General features: G+C 42.2%; 1 protein-coding gene across 1 annotated transcript in view; it reads left to right on the plus strand.

Moving 5' to 3' along the window:
* The window catches only part of LOC111962521 (voltage-dependent calcium channel subunit alpha-2/delta-1-like), an 81,254-nt gene that overhangs the window by 18,342 nt on the left and 41,864 nt on the right, over window positions 1–21,048 (plus strand). Inside the window, 4 exon segments of the mRNA XM_070439783.1 lie at window positions 6,128–6,259; window positions 16,971–17,040; window positions 17,214–17,264; window positions 17,426–17,525. Of these exon segments, the coding sequence (XP_070295884.1) occupies window positions 6,128–6,259; window positions 16,971–17,040; window positions 17,214–17,264; window positions 17,426–17,525 (353 nt within the window).

A 21,048-nucleotide genomic window follows, 5' to 3' on the forward strand; every position in this document is an offset into this window, starting at 1 on the left:
TCACACCCAATACAGGATACATATATATCTATCACACCCAATACAGGATACATATATATCTATCACACCCAATACAGGATACATATATATCTATCACACCCAATACAGGATACATATATATCTATTACACCCAATACAGGATACATATATATCTATTACACCCAATACAGGATACATATATATCTATTACACCCAATACAGGTGTTACGCACGCCTCTGAGAAGAGGGAACACAACTCCCTGCTACAACTCAACTCTCTGTGAAGTGCAAGAGGTATGAACTGTAGGTGGGAGAAAGGACGACAAAGGCAGAATTTACCGTTTACTARGATTTATTTCCTACACGGTAATATGGGGAAAAGAGGCTGGACGGAACCAAAGCAAAGAAAGTAAATATCAAAGTTCCCCCTCTCCTATCTAACCTGCCTACCCACTACTTACCTATCTTAACACCACCTGGTGCCTTAACCAAAATACAGTGGGTGGTCCGCCCAGGTCTTACCTAGTGTGCCTAGACAGTGAATATACTACGGGTTATGTATGCCCGCGGGCCTCTTGCCTAAGCACTCCCTAGGTGCCTTGCCCTTCCCCCCTGGGAACAAATGAAACAGAACAACAAACAATCCACAACAAAACTGAGAAAACTAACTCAGGTCACTAAAGAACAACAAACACAGAACATAGCAAAGCTGCTACCAACAACAACTAACATAGTACATACTCACGACCAATATGCTTTAACCCTCAGCAATGCTCTATATAACATTCAATGTCAACCTACAATGATCTCTCTCTAATCACTAATGATCTCTCCAAAATATTCAATCTCCCTCTAATCTTTTCTCTCTTTCAATCAAACTCTCTGCATTCCTCAGCCTTCAATGATCTCTCCCTGCCTATCCTCTCTCTCTAATAATTTATCTTTCTCTTAAACAGAACACTGGCTTTTATATCTTCAGGTGGCTATTAGCTGATTAGAGTCAGCTGCTTCTTGACGAGGGGGCGGGGTCAGCTCTCCAATCATCCATTAGCCATTGAGTCGACCAATCAGCTGGTTGGGGAGAACTCAGGAAGCTATCTCCTGAAACACACACACTCAAATACAAAAGCTACAACACAGAAACTGGGGAACGTAACAACAGGATACATATCTATCTATCACACCCAATACAGGATACATATATATCTATCACACCCAATACAGGATACATATCTATCTATCACACCCAATACAGGATACATATCTATCTATCACACTCACACTCACTCACACACCCAATACAGGATACATATCTATCTATCACACACACCCAATACAGGATACATATATATCACACACCCAATACAGGATACATATATATCTTTCACACCCAATACAGGATACATATCTATCTATCACACCCAATACAGGATACATATGAGACTGAATAAAATGACGATTAATGTGACTGCTATGGATGTAAAATATAACTAAATCTTTAAGAGTTTATTCGGAAGATAACAGCTMTATAAATATTATTTCGTGGTGTCCCTCTCTAGTTAATTACATTTACATGATTAGTTCAATCAGGTAATATTAATTACGGAGAAATTATTTTATAGAATAGCATGTCATAGCAATTAATCTGGCATAGCCAAAGACACGACAATACATATCTATCTATCACACCCAATACAGGATACATATCTATCTATTACACCCAATACAGGATACATATCTATCACACTCACACCCAATACAGGATACATATCTATCTATCACACCCAATACAGGGTACATATCTATCTATCACACTCACACTCACTCACACACCCAATACTGGATATCTATCTATCTATCTATCTATCTATCTATCTATCTATCTATCTATCTATCTATCTATCTATCTATCTATCTATCTATCTTCTATCTATTATCTATCTATCTATCTATCTATCTGATCTATCTATCTATCTATCTATCTAATCTATCTATCTATCTAATTATCTATTCTACTATGCTATCTATTCTATCTATCTATTATTCTCACACTCACACTCAACGACGTGGCAACAGACTCAACGAGAGAGTGTGAGAGGGTGGGGAGGAGAGGAGGAGTGAGATGGAGAGATGGATGAGGTGTGTGTGTGTGTGTTGTGTGTGTGTGTGTTGTGGGTTGGTGGGGTTGGGTGGTGGGTGGGTGGGTGTGTGTGTGTGGTCATCTCATAGTGAGTGTGAATGTGAACGGTGGTCTGGTCTCGTTCTCAGCTTTGTACTGTGTCTGTGTCATTACATTCATAATGCCTGTTCCCTCCCACAACATAGAGCATCCATCTCACACACACACACACACACACACACACACACACACACACACACACACACACATCCATCACTCTTCTCCACTCACCACCTGTGTCAGTCCACCTACCTCTCATATCCTCCTCAGTTTGAATCAGAACCTCAAACTGTGTTACACACACACACACAAGAGAGAGAAGGCTATCCATCAAACAGGCAATAAGTGGACCCTCGGGCTACAGGAGAGGGAGGAAGGACAGAGAGAAGGAGGGAGAGAGAGATTAAGAGAAAGAAGGGTTGTAATTGGGGTGAAGTTTAGCAACCAGTTGCCTAGAATGTGAATGACTATTAGGGATGGGCTTTTTTCATTCTTTCGACTGTTTCGAGTACTCTTATTATAATTTTTTGAGTACTCAAATTAATTGAAAATCACTTTTTACAATATAAGTCCCGCACTGGAAAAAAAGATGTGCATTTTTCTATATGCTAACAGCACGCAACAATGCCTAATTTATCATAACCATTACAGATAACAAGTCAGAATTGCTAAATTGCCCCATATACAGTTGAAGTCGGAAGTTTACATACACTTAAGTTGGTCTCATTAAAACTCGTTTTTCAACCACTACACTAATTTCTTGTTAACAAACTATAGTTTTAGCAAATCKKGTTAGGACATCTACTTTGTGCATGACAAAAGTCATTATTTTTTTAAATGCTAGATTAACTTCAAGCAAAACAGTCGATTAGGAAATGTAGCTGGCTACATTCTTTCTATTTTAAACATTAGAAATATGATGGTCATGCATTGTTTTAGCAAAAAATACCTTGCTTTTTAATTGTAAGCCCATTTACTTGTGTGGCTGCTAGCCAAATAGAGTTGCACTTCTGTTGTCATCTGATGAAAATTAAGCTTTTTCTGAAGAATGTGTTGCGCTAATGTATTTTCTGTAAAGGAAAACTATAGTTGCACGCCCTTGATCACTCAATTGAAGCAAACAACTACACTGAACTTCTAATCAAAACGCAGGTGAAATGGTTTAAAACATATTTTTGTGTTCTGCGATTTGATAATACAGATTTCGGTACTCTAAAGGAGTCAGCATGCACCCAGTCAAACTCAGCTAGCTGAACTGAACAAGTGGTCGCATACTCCCTTAAAGTACCTTCACTTGTCAAATTTGAAAAAAGCGGCAATAGTACTGTTTGTCCATTTTGAGATGCTGTAGCCGGCATACACTTCCTCAAAATAGTCAGAATTAATCGAATTAATCCCTCACCGAAGTCCAAAACAAACAAAAACGTCCCTGTAATATATACACAAACTCGAAACAGCTTGATATCCATGCCTAGCGCTTTGTTGCCACGGAGTATTAAAAATAAATATGGATTTCTGGTTAAAGATWGATTTTTGACATTGATTAGAGTACTCAAGTACTCGATTACTCATGCACTTCTCTAATAATTATAATGACATAGTGACTGATATGTTGTTCTCTGGTTAGCCTCTTCCCTGGTGGTGTTTGGTATCTTCTCTAATAGCTTTATTTATACACACACACACAGTCTTGTTTAACTAACCTTGTGGGGACACACAATTCAGTCCCATTCAAAATCATTTTTTACATAACCCTAACCCTAACCTTAACCATAATTCTAACCTTAACCCTAACCCCCTAGAAACAGCATTTGACCTTGTATAGACCAAGTATAGTTAAACACGTCCACGCTGGCGTTCCTTTGTGTCTCCTGGGATGAAGTGAAGAATGGTTGAATTAGTTAGTCAGGTCTAAATGCTAACCCTTTAGTTAGTCAGGTCTAAATGCTAACCCTTTAGTTAGTCAGGTCTAAATGCTAACCCTTTGACGCGGTCAGTTATTGCTTTGGGGGGGGGGGTGTAATATTTGCCCCTGTCTCCAGTGGGAGAGAGATGGAAGAGGGATGGAGAGTGGGCATGTGTCTGCATGTTAATGAATCTCCTGTCTGAGGAAACAGTCTGCAGCTTTATCTCTCTATAGCGGCATTGTCATCTGGAACTGTTTTGTCAAGATATGTTTTTGCGTTAGCCAACTCCTATGTTCGTTCGTTGTAATGCCAATGTCATGTTTGGCATGACAAGGAGTTGGCATTACATTTGTGTGAAAGAAAGATGGATGGAGAAGAGAGAGATGTGTGCGGGTGTGTGTGTCTAATCCTTGTGTAAGAGTGTGTACATTTTGGTGTATCTGTGAATCGTTGACACAGTTCAGTGCTCTGCTTAGCTTAGTTCTCTTACACTTCATCCCTCTGTCTCGCATGCTCATGCATAAAGGACACACACACCCCTCCTGTTTTCAGATCTTTCATCTCTCCTCTTGAATGTGCTTTGTTAAATATGACAGCTCGGACTGGGTTCAACTGTGTTCTGCCACCTCTGGTCTCTTTGCCCTCCCACCTCTACGGGAGGGCAGCTCCCGCTCAGCCCAGTCCAAGCTCTTCTCTGTCTTGGCACCCCAATGTTAGAGCCAGCTTCCCCCTGAAGCCAGGACAGCAGAGTCCCTGCCCATCTTCAAGAAAAGAACATCTGAAAACCCGCGAGTGTCTTAAATAATCCCACATCACCCCCCCTTCCCCCCACATCACCCCCCTCCCCCCACCTCACCCCCTCCCCCCACCTCCCACCTCCCCCCACCTCACCCCCTCCCCCCACATCATGGGTCTGTGTGTGTGTGTGTGTGTGTGTGTGTGTGTGTGTGTGTGTGTGTGTGTGTGTGTGTGTGTGCTGTGTGTTGTTGTGTAGCCACATGCGTGCTGAATGGAGTTGAACTGGGACGGAGGCACTGGAGGGTGTGTTAAGAAGAACAGAGAGGATTCACCGCGCCTCCCCCCACGATCACCCCCTCCCCCCCACCTCACCCCCATCCCCCCACCTCACCCCCCCTCCCCCACATCACCCCCTCCCCCCACCCCCCTCTCCCTCCCCCCACATCACCCCTCCCCCCACCGCATCACCCCCCTCCCCCCACCCCCCCCCCCCTCCCCCACATCACCCTCCCCACATCACCCCCCCTCCCCCGAAAACCCCCCCCCCCTCCCCCCCCCCCCCCTCCCCCACATCACCCCATCCCCCCACCTCCCCCCCTCCCCACCTGCACCCCCCTCCCCCCACCTCACCCCCCCTTCCCCCAGCCTCACCCCCCCTCCCCCCACCTCACCCCCTCCCCCCACCTCACCCCCCCTCACCCCTCCCCCCACCTCACCCCCCTCCCCCACATCAGCCCCCCTCCCCCACATCACCCCCTCCCACATCACCCCCCTCGCCCCCACTCCCCCCTCCCCCCTCACATCTCCCCCCATCCCCACCTCCCGCCCCACATACCGCCCCCCCCGGCCGCCAGCCCCCTCGCCCCCCTCACCTCTCCCACACACCCCTCCCCCCACCGCCACCACCCCCGCCTCACCATCCTCGCCCACTGCCCCCCCACCTCACACCACTTCCCTTTCTCTTTTTTCCCCCCCACTCAGCTAACTCTGACTTTGCTTGATGGCTACTTTATGAGGAAAATGTACTTACTATGACTGTGGATATGTGGTTTCGACACCTAGCCTATCTTAAGATGAATGCACTAACTGTAAGTCCTCTGGATAAGACTTAAACATGTCATGTTTTTAGCATTACACTTGTTTCACATTATTGTTGTTGTGCATTCGTGAATAGTAATCCTTAATCCAACCATCAACACCTGTGTGTGTGTGTGGTGCGTGTGTGTGTGTCTGCTGTGTATGTGTGGTGTGTGTGTGTGTGGCTGTGTGTGTTGTGTGGTGTGTGTGTGTGCATGTGTGTGCGTGTGTGTGTGTGTGTGGGTAGCCAACATCGTGCTGAATGAGTTGAACTGGACGGAGGCACTGGAGGGTGTGTTTAAGAAGAACAGAGAGGATGACCCTACTCTGCTCTGGCAGGTGTTTGGTAGTGCTACTGGACTGGCCCGATACTACCCAGGTAACATACACACATACACACACACACATACATACACAAGCTACTGTTAACCTTTTTTTAACTAGGCAAGTCAGTCAAGAACAAATTCTTATTACAAAGATGGCCTACCGGGGAACAGTGAGTTAACTGCCTTGTTTAGGGGCAGAACGACATATTTTTACTTTGTCAGCTCAGGGATTGCATCCAGCCCAACGCTCTAACCACTAGGTTAGAGCCACCCCCCCCCCCATGCACCAACAAACAGCAAAATGAACACAAGAGAAAGACAAAGGACAACAAAAATCGTAACAGTAAGGCCAACTGAATATGTTTTAGTGCATGTGTGGCACTATTTACATGTGTGAGTGTCTGCGTATGTACACATGTATGCATTTGAATGAAAGTGTGTGTACAGTGAAAATAAAAAGTACGTGAACCCTTTGGAATTATCTGTATTTCTGTATAAATTGGTTATAAAATTTGATCTGACCTTCATCTAAGTCACAGCAACAGACAAACACAGTCTGCTTAAACTAATAACACACACATTATTGTATTTTTCTTGTCTATATTGAAATATTCACAGTGTAGGTTGGAAAAAGTATGTGAACCCCTAGGCTAATGACTTCTCCAAAAGCTAATTGGAGTCAGGAGTCAGCTAACCTGGAGTACAATCATTGAGACGAGATTGGAGATGTTGGTTAGAACTGCCTTATAAAAAAACACTCACAAAATTTGAGTTTGCTATTCACAAGAAGCATTGCCTGATGTGAACCATTCCTCGAACAAAAGAGATCTCAGAAGACCCAAGATTAAGAATTGTTGACTTGCATAAAGCTGGAAAGGGTTACAAAAGTATCTCTAAAAGCCTTGATGTTCATCAGTCCACTGTTAGACAAATTGTCTATAAATGGAGAAAGTTTAGCACTGTTGCTACTCTCCCTAGGAGTTGCCATCCTGCAAAGATGACTGCAAGAACACTGCGCAGAATGCTCAATGAGGTTAAGAAGAATCTTAGAGTGTTAGCTAAAGACTTAACTTCTCACGAGTCACCATCCCGGATCCGGGAGCACCCTCATCAGTAAATACTAGCATCTAAATATCATGAAATCACAAGTCCAAGACACCAGATGAAAGATACACATCTTGTGAATCCAGCCATCATTTCCGATTTTTTAAATGTTTTACAGGGAAAACACAATATGTATTTCTATTAGCTAACCACGATAGCAAAAGACCCAACCGCATATTTCCACCATTTGTTTTACTGCATAGGTAGCTTTCACAAATTGGACCAAATAAAGATATAAATAGTCACTAACCAAGAAACAACTTCATCAGATGACAGTCTGATAACATATTTATTGTATAGCATATGTTTTGTTCGAAAAATGTGCATATTTCAGGTATAAATCATAGTTTTACATTGCAGCCACCATCACAAAATCTCACCAAAGCAGCTAGAATAACTACAGAGACCAACGTGAATTACCTTAATACTCATCACAAAACATTTATGAAAAATACACAGTGTACAGCAAATGAAAGACAAACATCTTGTGAATCCAGCCAATATTTCAGATTTTTTAAGTGTTTTACAGCGAAAACACAATATAGCATTATATTAGCTTACTACAATAGCCTACCACACAGCCGCATTCAATCAAGGAACGTTAGCGATAGCAAATAAACCAGCAAAATATATTAATTTTTTCACTAACCTTCTCAAACTTCATCAGATGACAGTCCTATAACATCATATTACACAATACATATATGGTTTGTTCGAAAATGTGCATATTTAGCGGTACAATTCGTGGTTGAACAATGTGAATACTAGCCAAACTGCCCAAAATAATCCGGACATATTTCTGACACTYACATCATCTAATCAAATAACTAATCATATACTTTACTAAAAAATACAGGTTGGACAGCAAATGAAAGATACACTAGTTCTTAATGCAACCGCTGTGTTAGATTTTTTTAAATAACCTTATTACGACATACAGCTTACGTTACAGCGAAACAGCGCCCGAAATCTGGGCAGAATATAGTCTAAACATTTTTCGACAGAAATACAAAATAATATCATAAATGGTTCCTACTATTTGATGAGCTTCCATCAGAATCTTGTACAAGTTGTCCTTTGTCCAGAATAATCGTTGTTTGGTTGTAGAATGCCCTCTTCATCTGTAGAATTAGCAGCCAAACCTAGCCATGTGGCGCAGCAGTGTCCAAYGCACCATAACGCAAGACAAAGAAATTCCAGAAAATCGCAATCAACTGATATAAACTGCTATAAGTCGGTTTAATATAACTAGTTTATGATGTTTTTAACACATATATCGAATAAAATCAGAGCCGGATATATCTAAGGCCTATAACGACAGCTTTTCAGAAAGCAATCCTCAGGTCTGTCTCGCGCCAAGACGAACGGTGAAAAGACTACACCCACGGTTCCAAGAGCTCTTGTTCGGCCTCAGATCTAGCTAGACACCCCATTCCAATTCTCACTGCCTACTGACATCTAGGGGAAGGCGTATGCAGTGCATGTAGACCCATAGATTCCATGCAAATTTATAAACTGACCCTGGAACAGAGCCCTCGATTTCAGATTTCTCACTTCCTGACAGGAAGTTTGCTGCAAAATGAGTTCTGTTTTACTCACAGATATAATTCAAATGGTTTTAGAAACTAGAGAGTGTTTTCTATCCAATAGTAATAATAATATGCATATTGTACGAGCAAGAATTGAGTACGAGGCAGTTTAATTTGGGAACAATTTTTTACAAAGTGAAAACTGCGCCCCCATATTGACAAAAGGCTAAAGAAATCTCTGGAACATGCTAACATCTCTGTTGACGAGTCTACGATACGTAAAACACTAAACAAGATTGATGTTCATGGGAGGACACCACGGAAGAAGCCACTGCTGTCCAAAAAAAACATTGCTGCACATCTGAAGTTCGCAAAAGAGCATCTGGATGTTCCACAGCACTACTGGCAAAATATTCTGTGKACAGATTAAACTAAAATTGAGTTGTTTGAGAGGAACACACAACACTGTGTGGAGAGAAAAAAGATCAGCACTATTGTTGTGACTTAGATGAAGATCAGATAACATTTTATGACCAATTTATGCAGAAGTTCAGGTAATTCCAAAGGGTTCACATACTGTTTCTTGCCACTGTATATGCATGTCTACAAACACCTGCACTGCATCAGCCTCAGGCAAACCGACATTAGCTGTAACAACATTGCCCATCAGTGTCATTCAAACTTACTTTTTGTTATGTTTAAAARAAAWTACTTTTATCTTTGACCGTCATTCTATCCCCCGCCCAACAACTCCACTTCCACTTGTCTCCAATTCCACGTCCCAACCCTCAGCTTCCCTCAGCCCCTCCCACCTATCTCTGCTGGCCACCCTCTTCAGATTTCTACGCACCATATACAGTGGGGCAAAAAAGTATTTAGTCAGCCACCAATTGTGCAAGTTCTCCCACTTAAAAAGATGAGAGAGGCCTGGAATTTTCATCATAGTTTTTTTTTTTTTTTTTTTTCACCTTTATTTTAACCAGGTAGGCTAGTTGAGAACAAGTTCTCATTTGCAACTGCGACCTGGCCAAGATAAAGCATAGCAGTGTGAACAGACAAACAACACAGAGTTACACATGGAGTAAAACAATAAACAAGTCAATAACATGATAGAAAAAAAGAGAATCTATATACAATGTGTGCAAAAGCATGAGGAGGTAGGCAATAAATCGAATAATTACAATTTTAGCAGATTAACACTGGAGTGAATAATCATCAGATGATCATGTGCAAGTAGAGATACTGGTGGTGCAAAAGAGCAGAAAAGTAAATAAATAAAAGCAGTATGGGGGTGAGGTAGGTAAATTGGGTGGGCTATATATACCGATGGACTATGTACAGCTGCAGCGATCGGTTAGCTGCTCGGATAGCAGATGTTTAAAGTTGTTGAGGGAGATAAAAGTCTCCCAACTTCAGAGATTTTTTGCAATTCGTTCCAGTCGCAGGCAGCAGAGAACTGAAGGAAAAGGCGCCAAATGAGGTTTTGGCTTTAGGATGATCAGTGAGATACACCTGCTGGAGCGCGTGCTACGGGTGGGTGTAGCCATCGTGACCAGTGAACTGAGATAAGGCGGCACTTTACCTAGCATAGCCTTGTAGATGACCTGGAGCCAAGTGTCTGACGACGAACATGTAGCGAGGGCCAGCCGACTAGGGCATACAGGTCGCATGTGGTGGGTCGTATAAGGTGCTTTAGTAACAAAACGGATGGCACTGTGATAAACTGCATCCAGTTTTGCTGAGTAGAGTATTGGAAGCTATTTTGTAGATGACATCGCCGAAGTCGAGGATCGGTAGATAGTCAGTTTTACTAGGGTAAGTTTGCGGCGTGAGTGAAGGAGGCTTTGTTGCGAAAATAGAAAGCCGACTTGATTTTGGATTGGAGATGTTTGATATGAGTCTGGAAGGAGAGTTTGCAGTCTAGCCAGACACCTAGGTACTATAAGATGCCACATATTCTAGGTCGGAACCGTCCAGGGTGGTGATGCTAGTCGGGCGTGCGGGTGCAGCAGCGAACGGTTGAAAAGCATGCATTTGGTTTACTAGCAGTTTAAGAGCAGTTGGAGGCCACGGGAAGGAGTGTTGTTATGGCATTGAAGCTCGTTTGGAGGTTAGATAGCACAGTGTCCAAGGAAGGGCCAGAAGTATACAGAATGGTGTCGTCTGCGTAGAGGTGATCAGGGAATCGCCACGCAGCCAAGAGCAAAGCATCATGATATTATACAGAGAAAAGAGTCGGCCCGAGAATTGAACCCTGTGCGTGACCCCCCTGTGGTTTGGACGCGGACCCGTAGCGGATACAGGCAATGAGGCAGTGATCGCTGAATCTTGAATTGAAGACAGCAGAGGTGTATTGTGGAGGGCAGTTGGTCAGGATAATGTCTATTAGGGTGCCCATGTTTACGGATTTAGGGTTGTACCTGGTGGGTTCCTTGATGATTTGTGTGAGATTGAGGCATCTAGCTTAGATTGTAGGACTGCCGGGTGTGTAAGCATATCCCAGTTTAGGTCACCTAACAGAACAAAACTCTGAAGCTAGATGGGGAGCGATCAATTCACAGATGGTGTCCAGGGCACAGCTGGGAGCTGAGGGGGGTCGGTAGCAGCGGCAACAGTGAGAGACTTAATTTCTGGAGAGATTAAGTTTTAAAATTAGAAAGTTCGAACTGTTTGGGCATAGACCTGGAAAGTATGACAGAACTTTGCAGGCTATCTCTGCAGTAGATTGCAACTCTTCCCCCTTTGGCAGTTCTATCTTGACGGAAAGTGTTATAGTTGGGTATGGAAATCTCAGAATTTTTGGTGGCCTTCCTAAGCCAGGATTCAGACACGGCAAGGACATCAGGGTTGGCAGAGTGTGCTAAAGCGGTGAGTAAGACAAACTTAGGGAGGAGGCTTCTGATGTTGACAACATGGAGGCCAAGGCTTTTTCGATCACAGAAGTCAACAAATGAGGGTGCCTGGGGGCATGCAGGGCCTGGGTTTACCTCCACATCACCCGATGTATAGGTACACTTCAACTATGACAGACAAAATKAGWAAAARAAATCCAGAAAATCACATTGTAGGATTTTTAATGAATTTATTTGCAAATTATGGTGGAAAATAATTCCCAACTATTTTGCAATCTGTATGGCACAGCTGTCAACATCCTGGTCCTCAAATGAAACTGGTATACTTTCCTATTTATGCTATTTTTATTCCTCTGGCAGTTTTGATCCTTTATATTGGGCAGACAGACCAGTTCCCTACAGTACCTCCTCCTGCTGCCACCTGCCTCGTCCATTTTTTAGGTGTCACTATAATCAATTGCTTATAATTTTGGATTGAGCACACCTTCCCGTACAATTCTGATAACTCCATGAAAGACTTAACTCTACCATTCAAATKTACAATATAATTTAAAAACAAAATACCCTTTTCAAACATCTTTCCCATAAATGCAGGTATTTTATTAACCAACATATTTGAGTTCAGCCATAATATTGGTTGTATTATTTGTTCTATCTTTTCAGGGGGGTGAAATTGAAATTGTAGCCAGCTCTGCAATACTTGTTTAATTAATCATTCATTTTCAATTAATCAAAAATGAAACATGGCAATCTGCACAAAGGCAAAAAGGCAATTTTTAAACAATGGATGAGCTTTTCTTAGTAAGCTACTTGAGAATAATTTAKGGTTCAAGTAAAACTTTTCAATAAGTGAAGCTTTTATCGAGCGTTTTAGTGTTTTTATATTTAATAATTCAACCCACCCAATTCATATTCATTATATAGATAGGCACGCTTTATCTTCTCTGGTTTAGCGTCCCAGATAAAGCTAAATATTTTTTGCTCATATGATTTGAAAAACGAATCATCAGGAGTCGGCAGCTCCATAAGTAAGTGAATAAACTGAGATATGACTATGGAGTTAATTAGGAAAATGTTCCCATAAGTAGACAGATGTTTACCTCTCCATGGTTGCAGGATCTTGTCTATTTTTACAAGTTTCTTTGTGGAGAACTCATGTATATGTTTTGTGATATGAATACCAAGTATGTCTACTTCACCTTCAGCCCATTATATAGGTAAACTGCAGGGTAATGTAAAAGTTGTATTTTTTAAAGATCCAATACGTAATATTGTACATAATAATTCATCATAATTAGGTCCATAAAAGTTATCTAGATCTTCAATGAGACATTGCAGGGATCTAGCTTGTGGACCTAATATAAAACTTGTCATCGGCATACATGGACACCTTTGTTTTAAGCCTGTCACATCTACTCCTGCAACGCCCTCTACTGCTCTTCCGGTCTTCCGGTGTCTCCTTGACCTGCCGCCTCCCCCAGTGCTCTTTCCCTCTCTGTGTGTGTGTGTGTGTGTGTGTGTGTGTGTGTGTGTGTGTGTGTGTGTGTGTGTGGTGTGTGTGTGTGGTGTGTGTGTGTGTGTGGTGTGTGTGTGTGCGCGCGCGCGCGCGCGTGCGGAGACAGGTGTGCTCGAGTCAGAGTAGATCCCAACCAGCTGCAACCTGTTCCATAATACTAATACTCAGCCCTGCCACTTCCACGCTGCCAGATCGCAATCTCTGCTCATTCTGCCCGCTCTGACTCTGGTCCCTGTCTCCAGTCCCACGTCTCATCATCCTGCTACACTGTCCTGGATTCCCCACTCTACTACTCCCCTTGGATTCCCCTCCGAACCTACTTACCCTGTCTCAACCCCTCTCGCTCCAGCCTCAGCCTCCTCACCTGGTTTCCAGCAACCCGCCCATGCTTCCCCTGACCTGCACTCCATCTCTACCCTGTGTTTCAATAAATACTTGGTTACTTCATCCCAGTCTCCTTGTCTGAATCTGCTCTATTGTTCCCCTGTTCCACTCCGCGTACATTTTTTTTCCATGGATTTCTAATCCTCTAATGTTGTTATTTGATCTGATTTTAATAGCTAGCAATTCGATGGCCAAAATAAATAATTATGGTGACAGCGGACACCTTGTTTAACTCCTCTTGACAATTCAAAACTCTGAGAAATAGCCGCTATTTACTATTATACACCTGGGGTTGCTATACATTACCTTTACCCATTTCATAAGAGAATGACCGAAATTGAAAAACTCCAGGCATTTACAAATAAAATCCAGTCTTACTTTATCAAAGGCCTTTTCAAAATCCGCTATAAATACCATGTCTGGCTTCTTAGATGTTTTATGATGTTCTATTATTTCTAGTAGTTGTCGTATATATTATCTCCAATGTATCGTCCATGTAAAAAACCTGTCAGATCAGGATGAACAATAGCTAGGAAATCCTTTTTATTTCTGAGTGCTATGCATTTCGCTAGTATTTTTGCATCACACGATTGAAGTGTAAGAGGCCTCCAGTTTTTAACCTGTCTAGGACTGGGGTTCCGCTCGCCAACAGCCAGTAAAATTGCAGGGCGCCAAATACAAATCAACAGAAATCTCATAAATCAAATTTCTCAAACATAAAAGTATTAGGCACCATTTTAAAGATAAAATTCTCGTTAATCCAGCCACAGTGTCTGATTTCAAAAATGCTTTACAGCGAAAGCTCCACAAACGATTATGTTAGGTCACCACCAAGTCACAGATAAACCCAGCCATTTTTCCCGCCAAAGAGAGGAGTCACAAAAAGCTCAAATAAAGATAAAATGAATCACTAACCTTTGATCTTCATCAGATGACACTCATAGGACTTCATGTTACACAATACATGTATGTTTTGTTCGSTAAAGTTCATATTTATATCCAAACATCTTATTTTACATTGGYGTGTTAGATTCAGTAGTTCCAAAACATGCAGTGATATTGCAGAGAGCCACATGAATTCACAGAAATACTCATAATAAATGTTGATGAAAATACAGCTATTATACATGAAACTTTAGATACACTTCTCCTTAATGCAACCACTGTGTCAGATTTCAAAAAAACTTTACGGAAAAAGCATAATCTGAGAACGGCGCTCAGAGCCCAAACCAGCCAGAGAAATATCCGCCATGTTGGGTAGTCAACATTATTCATAAATAGCATTAGAAATATTCCCTTACCTTTGATGATCTTCATCAGAATGCACTCCCAGGAATCGCAGTTCCACAATAAATGCTTGTTTTGTTCGATAATGTTCATCATTTATGTCCATTTATGTCCAAAAGCTTCTTTTGTTAGGGCGTTTGGTAAACAATCCAAAAGCGCGATCTGGTCCATTCGGACGAAACGTTCAAAAGGTTATATTACAGGTCGAAGATACTTGTCAAACTAAGTATAGAATCAATCTTTAGGATGTTTTTATCAGAAAAGTTCAATAATGTTCCAACCGGAGAATTCCATTGTCTGTAGAAATGCACTGGAACGAGAGCAACCTCTCAAGTGAAAGCGCGTCACTGAGAACAAGGCTGTAGGCAGACCCCTTACTCATAAATCTCCCATCCGGCCCCCCTTCACATGAGAAGCCTGAAACCACGTAAAGACGGTTGCCATCTAGTGGAACCCATATCCCACTGTGTATTCGATAGGGGTGTGTTCAAAAACTACAAACCTCAGATTTCCCACTTCCTGTTTGGATTTTTTCTCAGGTTTTTGCCTGGCATATGAGTTCTGTTATACTCACAGACATCATTCAAACAGTTTTAGAAACTTCAGAGTGTTTTTTTATCCAATACCAGTAATAATATGCGTATATTAGCATCTGGGACTGAGTAGGAGGCAGTTCACTCTGGGCATGCTATTCATCCAAAAGTGAAAATGCTGCCCCCTATCCCAAACAAGTTTTAAGATAGACTGGACCTTTATTATTGCCATCTTGTTTTAATAATAGTGAAGTCAGACCTTTCCACTTCGTACCTGACAGACTACCATTTCTATAGGAGTAGTTAAAACAAGCTAACAATGGAGCTTAAATATTTTTGGGGTACCATCACCTTTGAAATGCAAGAGAAAGGACATCATGTATTATTCCAGCCCAGGTGCAATATAGATTTTGGCCACTAGATGGCAGCARTGTGTGCGCAAAGTTTTAGACTGATCCAGTGAACCATTGCATTTCTGTTCAAAATTTTGTATGAAGACTGCCCAATTTGTTTATTAATACATTTTCATCTTCAAAACTGTGCACTCTCCTCAAACAATACTATGGTCTTCTTTCACTGTAATAGCTACTGTAAATTGGACAGTGCGTTAGAGTAACAAGAATTTAAGCTTTCTGACAATATCAGATATGTCTATGTCCTGGGAAATGTTCTTGTTACTTACAACCTCATGATAATCGCATTAGCCTAAGCTAGCTCAACGTCCCGCAGTGGACCCACCGATCCTGAAGAAGTTTTAATAGCCTCAAAAAGTATTGGAGGGCTGGTGGCCTGGCGGTTGGGAGCTTGGGCTGGTGGCTGATGTATCGCTGGTTCGGGTCCCCGTTTTTGACCTTGTGGGATATCTGTCGACGTGCCCTTGAGCAGAGCGTTGACCCTGGTTGCTTCTGTGTGTTGCTCTGGATGGGAGTCTGTTAAATAACTAATGTGATGTAGTTGTTGAGCGGCTTCACTGCAAGTATATTGTATGTTTTAAATATTCAATTWAAAAAATGACTGTATCCTAGTTTCTAGTAGTTTGTTTATACTGTAAGCATATAACGATTCTTCCATGGTTTCTATATTTAATATACTTAAAGCATTAACCTAGATAGGAGCTAGACCGTATGCATTCAAAAGGAAGTCTGTGATAGTGGTTGTTTCTGATCTCTACTTCATACTGGTGAAGTGGGTGTATCATATAGGCAGGTGGGTGTATCATATAGGCAGGTGGGTGTATCATATAGGCAGGTGGGTGTATCATATAGGCGTGATGAAACAACAACCTTTCTTAGACTTAATTGAAGAGTCACATTGTCACAAATGCATATATTTCATACTATTGTAATTTACTCCTATCAAAAGTAAAACATACTTTAATGTTTGGATGGTTAACTGAAGATGAGGATAATATTCAGCAACTATTTGTTCCATGGTTTCAGTTTTAAATAGGGTATTTATTAAGGGTATATCAGTTTGGATAGTAAACTGTGTATTGTAGGGATTCTAACCAGTTTCACAGTACAGTATTGTTGTTAACCCAGACTCTGTGTCCTCTCCAGCCTCTCCATGGATGGATGCTCGGAAGACCCCCAGTAAGATCGACCTGTACGACGTACGCAGGAGACCCTGGTGAGGAACCTCTTTTCTCTCTCTCTCACACGCATTCATGCACACCAGAAACCAGATTCTCTATTCACAATACATGTGTATAAGAGTTCATAACCATTGTATGCACTGTGTTTATAACCTATGTGTGTACTGTGAGTATGTTTATAACCTCTGTGTGTATGTGCTGTGTGAAGGTACATTCAGGGAGCTGCCTCACCCAAGGACATGCTGATCCTAGTGGACGCGTGAGTCACAACACACACTTCACTATTACACTAACTCACAGTAACACTATACCCTACTATCTAAACATAGTACAGTATACCAGAGTACTGTACCACCCTGTTGTTTGGCTGACCGTAAGTCTTATTCTGTGGTTTGAATGAAACTGTCCATGTCTCAATAGGAGTGGCAGTGTGTCTGGTCTGACTCTGAAGCTGATCAGGACCTCTGTCGGTGAGATGCTGGAGACTCTGTCTGATGATGACTATGTCAACGTGGTCTATGTAAGTATATATACATTCATTCATTCAGAGAGAGAGAGAGAGAGAGAGATGGGGGTGGTTGAGAAGTAATGAAATATGGATTTCTCCATTGTCGGCCTCTCTCTTTAAAACAGGCCAGTAATGAAATGCCCTCTGCTCAATTTGGGGAGTGGGATCACAACTACCCAGTACTCCCAGGACCACTCAGTACACCAGCCCAAGAGTGCTACTCAGAGAACCATGTGAAATCCTTATCCATCACTCTCTTTCCTCTCTCTCTTTATCTCTCAAAGATGAACTCCGATTACAATCAACTAGAATCAACTAGAGAACAATAGAACCCTGGTTGAACCCAATGGTTGACAACACCACTAATACGTTACTGCGCCATGTCTACAGTAAGGCATTCTACAGTTGTGTTTACATACACACTGAGAAACCAGTTGTGGTCTCCAACACTGTGGTGATGTAAGGCTGGAGTATTGTTGATTTGGATCCCCATTAGCTTTTTCAGATGCATCAGCTATTCTTCCTGGAGTCCACAAAAAACACACAACATGACAAGTAACAAAGCACTGATAGACAAGAACAGTCACACACATTTGTTATACAAAGATATACAAACARTACAACAACAAAAATTATGTGTGTGTTACAGTGTGTCTGTGTGGGTCCCCTCACAGTCCCGCCGTTCAATGATGTGTTTTCATTATCTGTTATTGGATTACCTTAAATCAACTGGTACAGATGGTGTCCTCCTAGTACCACATCATGAGCGCGTGCTCGGACACACACCTCGCGCACACACCACCACCACACACACACACACACACACACCACACACACACACACAAGCACACACACACACACACACACACACACACCACACACACCACACACACACACACACACACACACACACACACACACACCATCCTCCTGTCCTCTGTCCTGTGGGTATTATAACCTGACACTAATTCATTCATCTCTAATATTACCAATGAATCCTTGTTCATTAACAGCACGCCTAGGGACTAAACTGACATTTGGAACACACACACACCCCTAACGTTATTGGTTGTCAGACTAATACAGATATCTTTGTCTTAGTGTGTGTGTTCAGCTCTTTTTCTTGCCAGTTCAGTGTCGTTAGCTAGCCAGTTGCAGATAGGCAGTCCTGTGGCCTAAGTGAAACGGGAGGCTGTACGTGGGATTAGGGACTAGAGATTAGCTCTCTGCTCAGTGTATTCTGTCCAACCACAACCATCTCCTCTCTTCTCTCTCACACACACACACACCACGCACGCACCGCACACACGCACACACGCAGCAGGCACGCACACAACCACACACACACACACACACACACACACACACACCACACACACACACACACACACAACACACACACCACACACACACACACACACACACACACACACACACCACATCACACTCACTCACTCACTGGGACTCAGCTAATAAGATCACAAGGGGAACAAGGTAATTACATACAAAACACTGAAACACATTCATAATGGACATACAATTATACAGTTATACAGTGTATATATTCTGTATACTGAACAAAAATATAAATGCAACATGTAAAGTGTTGGTCCCATGTTTTATACGCTGAAATAAAAGATCCCAGAAATGTTCCATATGCACAAAAAGCCTATTTCTCTCAAATGTTGTGCAAAAATGTATTACATCCCTGTTAGTGAGCATTTCTCCTTTGCCAAGATAATCCATCCACCTGACAYGTGTGGCATATCAAGAAGCTGATTAAACAGCATGATCATTACACAGGTGCACCTTGYGCTAGGGACAATAAAAGGCCACTTTCAAATGTGCAGTTTTGTCACACAACACAATGCCACAGATGTCTCAAGTTTTGAAGGACGTGCAATAGGCATGCTGACTGCATGGATGTCCAGCAGAGATGTTGCCAGAGGATTGAATGTTCACTTCTCAACCATAAGCCGGCTCCAATGTCATTTTAGAGAATTTGGCAGTACGTCCAACCGGCCTCACAACCGSAGACCACGTGTACCCATGCCAGCCCAGGACCTCCACATCCGGCTTCTTCACCTGCGGGATCGTCAAAGACCAGCCACCCAGACAGCTGATGAAAATATGGGTTTGCACAACCAAAGAACTTCTGCACAAACTGTCAGAACCCTTCTCAGGGAAGCTCATCTGCGTGCTCGTCGTCCTCACCAGAGTTTTGAYCTGACTGCAGTTCGGCGTCATCACCGACTTTAATGGGCAAATGCTCACCTTCGATGGCCACTGGCACTGTGGAGAAGTATGCTCTTCACGTATGAATCCCTGTTTCAACTGTACCAGACAAATGTCAGACAGCGTGTATGGCGTCGTGTAGGCGAGCGGTTTGCTGATGTCTACATTGTGAACAGAGTGCCCCATGGTGGCGGTGGGGTTATGGTATGGGCAGACATAAGCTACGGACAACGAACACAATTGCATTTTAACGATGGCAATTTGAATGCACATCACCTCATGTTTCAGCATGATAATGCCTGGCCCCATGTTGCAAGATACTGACTGATTTTCTGACCCACGCCCGTACTTTTTTWAAAGTATCTGTGACCAACATATGCATATCATGTGAAATCCATAGATTAGGGTCTAATGAAGTAATTACATTGACTGATTTCCTTATATGAACTTATATAAAAAATATTGTTTCATGTTGTGTTTATATTTTTGGTCTGTGTAAATATAGGAAAGGGGTGGAGATGTGGGGGGAGAGTCTGGTTGAGAGATTGCCAAGAGTGTGCAAAGCTGTCAAGGCAAATGGTGGCTACTTTGAAGAATCTCAAATATAAAATATATTTTGTTAGATTTGTTTAACACTTTTTTGGTTACTACATGATTCCATATGTGTTATTTCATAGTTTTGATGTCTTCACTATTATTTTACAATGTAGAAAATAGTAAAAATAAAGAAAAACCCTTAAATGAGTAGGTGTCCAAACTTTTGACTGGTACTGTATATGTACATTTTTGTCATTTAGCAGATGCTCTCTTGGAGTGCCAGATGGGCGTGTTTGCACTTTTGGGACTATTCCATTGGTTCCATTCTGCCACACAATCTCAATTGAGCGCAGCTAAAGTCTCGGATAAACTACCCATGGAAATGTTCACATTTACATGAATACTTAGCATGCCCACTAAATTGTCTCATGCACTGGATAAGGCTATGAAGTATCTCCTAGCATGAATTAATTAGACATATATGGAGGAGAAATACTTTYTCATTTACACACCTCTCTCTCATCCTCTCCCTTCCTCCTTTCTTCCTCTTACTTCCTCTTTCTCTTCCTCCCACCCTTCTTCTCACCCTCCTCTCCTCTCCTTTTAATAGATTAGGTGATTAAAGAGCACATTGTGTGTGTGTGTGTGTGTGTGTGTGTGTGTGTGTGTGTGTGCTCTATGTGCTCTGTGTCTCTGCTGTGTGTGTGACAGGCCATTACTTCCCAGCCATTGAGTTCATTATTGGCCCACTCAGATATTCATC

The sequence above is a fragment of the Salvelinus sp. IW2-2015 genome, linkage group LG4q.1:29 (assembly GCF_002910315.2).
Source record: "Salvelinus sp. IW2-2015 linkage group LG4q.1:29, ASM291031v2, whole genome shotgun sequence".
NCBI classification, from domain to species: Eukaryota; Metazoa; Chordata; class Actinopteri; order Salmoniformes; family Salmonidae; genus Salvelinus; species Salvelinus sp. IW2-2015.